Consider the following 7099-nt stretch of genomic DNA (forward strand, 5'->3'; position numbering starts at 1 on the left):
GGGCGCTGGGGAAGCAGGCCTACGGCGGGGTCAGGAGCCCCGGCCGCTCAGCCTCAGCCCTTCCGCCGGCCTGTCCTGGGCCTCGCTCCCGGCACAATCGGCAGTCGGGCGCTGGGGGCCTGCCCCTGCCTGGCGTCTCCGGGCCGCCTCTCCCGTGTCCCCGCCCGCCTCCAACAGCCTGGCCCCGGAAGGGCTCTGTGCGAAAGGAACCCAGCCTTCCGTGGTTAGGCCGCAGGGCGTTTATTCCCGGTGGAACCGGCGAGCCGAAGAGAAAGGACGCGTCATCGGGCCCGGCTCGGAGCAGGTGGGAGAGGGTGGCTGGTCCAGCTCAACCGTGTGCTCCCAGCACTCGGGGAAGAGAGAGAGCCAGGCCAGCCACCCAAGCGTTCCCATGCACAGCCTGGTGAGTCCATGCCCCAGAAGGCAAAGCCACAGCAGAGAGGTTGAGCAACCCGCCCAAGGTCACACGGCGTGCCATGCTGTTTCTTCTCCCTCCTGGGCAGTCAGCCGGCGTTTGCCTGGATGTCTCCCCACCTGGAGGGCTGCTGCCTGGACGGCTTCCGCTCGGCCCCCTCTGGTACCTCACTCGGGCTCCAAAGACACCCCGGAGAGGGGCCCAGCCTGCCTTTCTCTGGCTCTCCCCCAGTCCAGCTCGGCGCTCCGGCCACATCACCAGAGGGCAAGCATCGGACGGGGAGGTGACGTGCCCGTTCTGGTCTGGGCCCCGTCTGAGCCTCCCCTGCAGGGGGCGCTCATGCTTGGGGGCGGCCTGTCGCGCCCCGAAAGGACCCAACGGCCCTTCTAGGGGGGTGTCTGGAAGGTCTTGGCGTGTCAGCGTGGGGACACGACGGCTGGGTTGAGCGCCTGAGGGTGACGTTTGAAGAGGAGGAGGTTGGGCTCTGCGGGTGCCATTGACCACGTCCATGACCTTGGGCGGGTTCGTCTCCCCTCGGTGCCTCAGTTTCCTCGGCTTCAAAATGGGGACAGTAAGACTGGCCTTTTGCCGTTGGTGTTGATTGAGTGATGGTTTGGGCAGGTGCCCAGCACACTGTAGAAGCTTCACACACATACACACGCGTGCGCACACACACAACACACACGCACACACACTCATGGCCCCACTCCCACAAGGCAGACAATTTTCTGTTTTACAGACACAGCCCAGCGCCTTCACGGGCTCGACTGGGGCCTCCCTGGGTCCCCCCGAGCCTCCCTCTGTGCCGGTGGTCACTGCCTCCTGTCCTCCGTGAGGCAGACTGAGAGGGGGCAGGATGGCACCCACATCTTCCTGCCCCACGATCCCGACCATGGCTGATGGCCCTTGGGGCAGGTGACGCCCCGCGGCCCCCTCCAGCCCGGCCCCTGTTCTGGACTAACCGCCCCTCCTGCCTCTCCCTCCCGCACGGGAGCCGGAGGGCCCGCAAGCTGTTTGTCTCTCCGAGGACTGGGGAAGCGGGGCCCGTCGGGGCCGCGGCTGATGACGGCCCACCCGGGACGGGGAGACCTCCAGCCGCTCCTCAGATGCAGTTTCCGACAGACGGGGCCCGCGGGCCTGGACAGTGGCCTTGGCTCCGGGCGCCTGTGGCTGGATGGGTGTCCTGCTTGTCATCTGCCCCGATGTGCCCCCATGGCCGCCCTCTCTGCTGAGGGTGTCGGGACCCTGGGGAGTTTCTTTCCAGCCCAGCCTGACGGGCTGGCTATCTGGACGGGCGGGGGGGTCTCGCCACTCGGGGACGCTCTCTAGGGGGAAACCTCCATCTCCTGCCAGCACCTCACCCAGTGCACATCGGGGTCTCCATTCTTGCGTGCTGTGTTTTACGAGAATGTTGGCAGCCGCTGATGTGTTCGGGCCCCACTGCACGTTGGACACGCACTGACCTGTGTCTCCTCCCCTCCTCCTCACCAAGCCTCATGAGGAACGGGTGACGGTTATTCCCATTTCACAGGTGGGTTATTCCCATTTCACGAAGCCAGGGCTGGCATGGGCTCTGTGGCCAACACTCTCCCGGCATCTCCAGCAGCACCAGGCGCCTAATAGGTGCTCAATAAACGGGCACCGGAGGAAGGCAGTACACAGGCGCATTCTTGAAGGGCTGGCCTCTCTGTCCTGCTGTGAGAGGACATGCTACCATCCGTAGAGCCGGGTCCAGAGTGCCCGTCTGAGCTGAACTCAGCCCCGGACTCATCCAGTGACCTTGGCTTGTCAAGGGAGCCGCCAAGGGCGACACAGCCTCGGCCCACCTCCGAGGACGCGGCACCAGAGCTGGGGGCTGGTGGCCCTGGAGCTGTGAGGCTTTGCGTGAAGACGTGGCCAGCACTGGTCCCGCCTGACCTCAGCCACCTCTGCCAGCTGCAGAGTCCCCCGCCAGGGAGGTCTCAGCGGAGAGGAGATAATTAGCCCCCTCTGTGCTGTGAGAAATATCTGCCACCCAGTGAATTCAGAGTCTCAGGAAGGAAAGGCCGAAGGAGCTGATTTCCCAGTTAACAAGGAAAAAAGGGGTCAAGCCACCGCGAGGGCGGGGCCGGGAGTCCGCGACAGCCTGGCGGGGCCCTGGGACCCCCCATTCCATGCCGAGCCCAGAGTCCGGGGACCCCTACTGCACTGAGGCCACACAGGTAGGGAAGGGAGGCGGCCACAGGTGAGTGATACTGAGGACAAGTCCCCAAGGTGACCACGGCCAGCATGTATGCGGCCTTCGGCAGATCTGGACAAAGCCAGGTGGGCAGGACGGGGAGGCAGGGTGGCTTGACTGGGTCGGTGCACCGGGCAGCCCCACATGGCCCTGCAGACGAGCTTTTGGTTCTACCACCCCGCGGGCTCCGTCGTCTGCGGTGTGAATGCTTTGTGTGTCAGCCGGAATGGGAACACCGTTTGAAGATGCTGGCTGGCGACGGTGAGACGGGGGTCTGGGTGATGCTTTGAGAAAACTTGAAAGGCCCAAGCAGCTGGCTGTGAATTCTGCCATCATCCTTCGGGGATAAAACGCCGTGTGTGTGGGCGGCAACGACAGCAGGGTGGGGCCTGAGTGACGGCCGTCGGGGGCCCAGAGATGCGCTAGTGAGGCCAGCAGAGGCTCCCCTCCTGGACAGGGCATGGTCGCTGGTGAGATGCGCTGTGTACAGGAAGCCCACCAGGAGGGCGAGAGCCACCAAGGGCGTGAGGGGCGAGGTTGCCCAGTCCCCGTGGCAGGGAAGGTCCTTCTGGGGACGGGACTGATTCAAGGCTGGTAGGAATTTAGGCGATTGTGACCTTGACCCCGATCCCCGTCTTCATGTCCTCTGCCATATTCCCGCCGGGTTCCCGGAAGCCTGGCTCCGCTCACCCTGATTCGGTGGCTAGAACTGCTCTTGTGATGTCCCCGACAGCCTCTCGCTGCCAAACCAGCGTCCAGGGCCCCTCCTTCTCGGCTGGGGGCAGGAGACACGCTAGCTGTCCTCTGAGCGTGAGGACAGGTTTCTGTTTTCCATCGCCAAAAGTCCACGAAGCCAGGGCTGGCATGGGCTCTGTGGCCAACACTCTCCCGGCATCTCCAGCAGCACCAGGCGCCTAATAGGTGCTCAATAAACGGGCACCGGAGGAAGGCAGTACACAGGCGCATTCTTGAAGGGCTGGCCTCTCTGTCCTGCTGTGAGAGGACATGCTACCATCCGTAGAGCCGGGTCCAGAGTGCCCGTCTGAGCTGAACTCAGCCCCGGACTCATCCAGTGACCTTGGCTTGTCAACAGAAAAGTGGCTTGAGGGAGGGTCCGTGTGACAGGTGGTGGGCACAGAAGCAGCAGGGGTCAGTGATGGGGGTCTTCTGAGGCCATGGTCCCAGTCCCGGCAGCCAGGGGACAGCCAGGTCTCAGCCTCTGAGCTCACTCTACTGCCCCAACAAACAAGGTGACACCCTGGCCCTGCAGTAGCTCTGGGCCTCATCCCTGCCCAGGGCAGAGGCCGGCCCGGGGGAGGGGGTGGGCAGCATTGTCCCTAAAGGCCAGTTTCTTTCTTTTTTTTTTTTTGAGTTGTAGTCTCACTCTGTCACCCAGACTGGAGAGCAGTGGCCGCTCCTGGCCACCGCAGCCTCGACCTGCTGGGCTCCGGCGATCTTTCTGCCTCAGCCTTCCGAGTAGCTGGAACTACAGGCGCGCGCTACCACGCCCAGCTAATTTTTGATTTATTGCGGAGATGAGGTCTCGCCAAGTTGCCCGGGTGGGTCTCGAACCCACGGGCTCCGGCAGTCCACTCACCTCGGCCTCCCAAGGCGCGGGATGACAGGCTGAGCCACCGAACCCGGCTTGGGGCAGTTTCCTTCCAGAGCCAGGCCTGCTCCCTCCCCAAAGCCCAGGCTGTCCTCACCGTGGCTCCTGGGAGCTCCGTGTGCTCAGAGGGAGCACCAGGGCTTGGGCTTAACCGTTGGGCCTCTCTGGGCAAACTATGGGAGAGCCCGACGGGTCAGAGACACGAAGGCCCACTGCCTTCATGTCTGGAAGGGCAAACTTGGTGCGTGCATCAGACTGCCGTGCCGGGAGAGCCCTCCTGGGCCACGCAGCCACACCTGCCGCAGGTGCACGGCCACCCCAGGCTGAGCTGTGAGGACGAGGGGCATTGCGTCCGGCCACACTGTAGGTGGCAGGCGGGGCCAGGCTTGTCGGCTCCGGGAGGGCCCGAGCGGCCCCGTCCGCAGCAGCTGCCCTGCCCTGAGCTCAGCAGGAATGAAAGGCCAGAGCTGCGGGTGTCATCGCCGCTTCCTGGGCTGCCCTAACAAGTCTCCACAACTCGTGGCTGTGAACATCCTCGGCGTGCCTCGTCCCAGTTCTGGAGGCCGGGAGTCCTAAGTCGAGGGGTTGGCAGGGCTGTCCTTTCCCTGCAGGCTCAGGGGAGCGTCCTGCCTGCCTCTTCCAGGTCCCGGTGACTGCACGCGCCCTTGGCTGGTAGCTGCATCACCCTGTCCCTCCTGGCTCCACACGGGCTCCTCCCTCGTGTCTGGGTCTGTCTCTTCTCTTCTTTTGAGTTGGAGTCTCACTCTGTCACCCCGACTGGAGTGCAGTGGCCGCTCCCGGCCACCGCAGCCTCGACCTGCTGGACTCCGGCGATCCTTCCACCTCAGCCTTCCAAGTAGCTCGAACTACAGACGCGCGCTACCACGCCCAGCTAATTTTTTTTTTATTTATTGTAGAGATGAGGTCTCACCAAGTTGCCCAGGTGGGTCTCGAACCCGCAGGCTCAGGCAATTCGCTCACCTCAGCCTCCCAAAGGCGCAGGATGACAAGCTGAGCCACCGAGCCCGGCTTCTTCTCCGCTTCTTACCAGGACACTCGCTGTTGGGTCAGAGCCCACCCGACCCCGGCATATCCTCACCTTCACTTGATTACATCTGCAGAGACCCCATTTCCAAAAAGGGCCACATTCACAGGTTCTAGGTGGACATGACGCTGGGGGACCCTCTTCCAACCACCACAAGCATCATCGATAAGAGGCAAGAAGAGCCCAGGACCCTACTGGCCTGTCCCAGGTGTGGCCGCAGCAGTGGGATCGCTGCCAGAAATGCAGAGTTCCAGGCCGCCCAGTCCAAGGACCAGCTCTGCCTCTGACAGGTCCCTGGGTCAGAGGGTGCAGGAAGAAGGTGCCCAGAGGGGCCTTCCTTGAGTCAGTTTCTGGGGTGGGGGGGTGCTTTTTCTCTCCCAGCGCGCCACAGGTGCTCGGCCAAACCTGTGTCCTCGTCATCCTGTGTCTCGGAGCAGCTCTGAGTCACAGGGGTTTCTGACATCCCTCACAGTGCCTCGTGCCACCCAGCTCAAGAGGGCTTGGCATGCACGGGCGGGCTGGAGACGGAAGTCGGGCGGGGCCCGTGCTGCAGCCTCAGCCCCCGGGCGGCTCTGCCCCAACCTGGCCTGCCTGGGCCTCAGGCCTTCGTCTGTGCTGCGCCGAGGAAAGCTGCCAGGAGATGATAACCCGCCTGACGGCCTCACCAGCCGAGGCGTGGTCAGGGCCGGCCCTGAGCCCCGGTCCCACCCCTCGCTGCCGGTGACCCTGGGCAGGGGGTGGGTGGCCCTGAGCCGCGGCCTACCTGGCTGGGCCTGGAGGGAACAGCGGGCGTGGTGAGCTGCCCACCCTGGGACGAAGAGGCAGGTGTAAAGGCAGGTAGGGCCGGGCGGGGTCCGCCCCGTCCCAGAGAGGCAAAGGCCAGGAGGCCCCAGCGCCCACAGGGAGGCCCCTCCCGGCCCCGCACTCACGTCATGACCAGCGTCTCGTCCCCCGGCTCACTCAGCAGCCCATCGACGAACACCGAGGTGCTGGTGAAGTTGTGCGTGCTCCAGGTGAGGCCCTCGTCCACGCTGAATCTGCAAGAGCGGGAGAAGGTGTCGGCATCCCCAGGGGGTGGGAACGCCCTGTGTCCAGGACTCTGCCCCGCTAGACCACTGCGCCAGCACCAGGTGGTGTCCACATCTGCTCTGCCACGCAGCACCCGGTGCGTGTGATCTGGGTACCACAAAGACACTGCGTACCTCCGAAGGGCCCCGCCCAAGGCCTGAGCTCGGCCCAGGGTGGCCGGGCCAGTGACGGGACCAGTATGCTAGTGCTGTCATCTTGCAGTAGACAAAGCTCTCTTCCAGACTGAAGTGATACTGACTTCTCGGCAGCTGGGCCAGCTCTGCCTCCTGGGCCCCGAGGTCACGGCTGCCTGTGGCTCCCCGTAGGGACCTTCAGATGTCTGAACTGCAGCCCCACCCCTACCTGGCACGTACCTCAGGCTCTCCTGTCTGGGTCACCGTGCTCTGGCCCTCCACTTAATTAATTCCTGTCAAGGCTCAAAAGTCCCCTCCTCCGGAAAGCACTCCCTGTTCCCTGTGCTGTGTTGTCTCTCTGCTTGTGTGTCTCCCAGGGCAGGACAAAGCCCATCTGTGACTCTCCCCGGAAAGGGTTTCCAGAGCTGCCCCCAACTGGAGAGTGCCTGGTGGCCCCAGGCAAGGACCAGGAACAGCCCTGATGGGTTCCAAAGTCAAACCAGAGGAAACCAAAGGGGGCTAGATGGGCTTGGGCTTGGGGAGCATTCTGAGAGGGGTGCCAGGCGGAGAGAGAGCCCTGCCCACTCCCACCCCACGGCCTGCCCGCCTC

The 7099-nt window shown here is 64.0% G+C and overlaps 1 protein-coding gene across 1 annotated transcript in view; it reads right to left on the reverse strand.

Annotated features, from left to right (window-relative positions):
* The window catches only part of LOC103252229 (VPS10 domain-containing receptor SorCS2-like), a gene marked incomplete at both ends in the record, with an annotated part of 68323 nt that overhangs the window by 314 nt on the left and 60910 nt on the right, over nt 1–7099 (reverse strand). The window contains one exon of the mRNA XM_021708997.1: nt 6217–6324. Within this exon, the coding sequence (XP_021564672.1) occupies nt 6217–6324 (108 nt within the window). The remainder of the gene's footprint in view (nt 1–6216; nt 6325–7099) is intronic.

The sequence above is a fragment of the Carlito syrichta genome, unplaced genomic scaffold (assembly GCF_000164805.1).
Source record: "Carlito syrichta isolate Samal-C Ts95f unplaced genomic scaffold, Tarsius_syrichta-2.0.1 Scaffold153880, whole genome shotgun sequence".
Taxonomy (NCBI): Eukaryota; Metazoa; Chordata; class Mammalia; order Primates; family Tarsiidae; genus Carlito; species Carlito syrichta.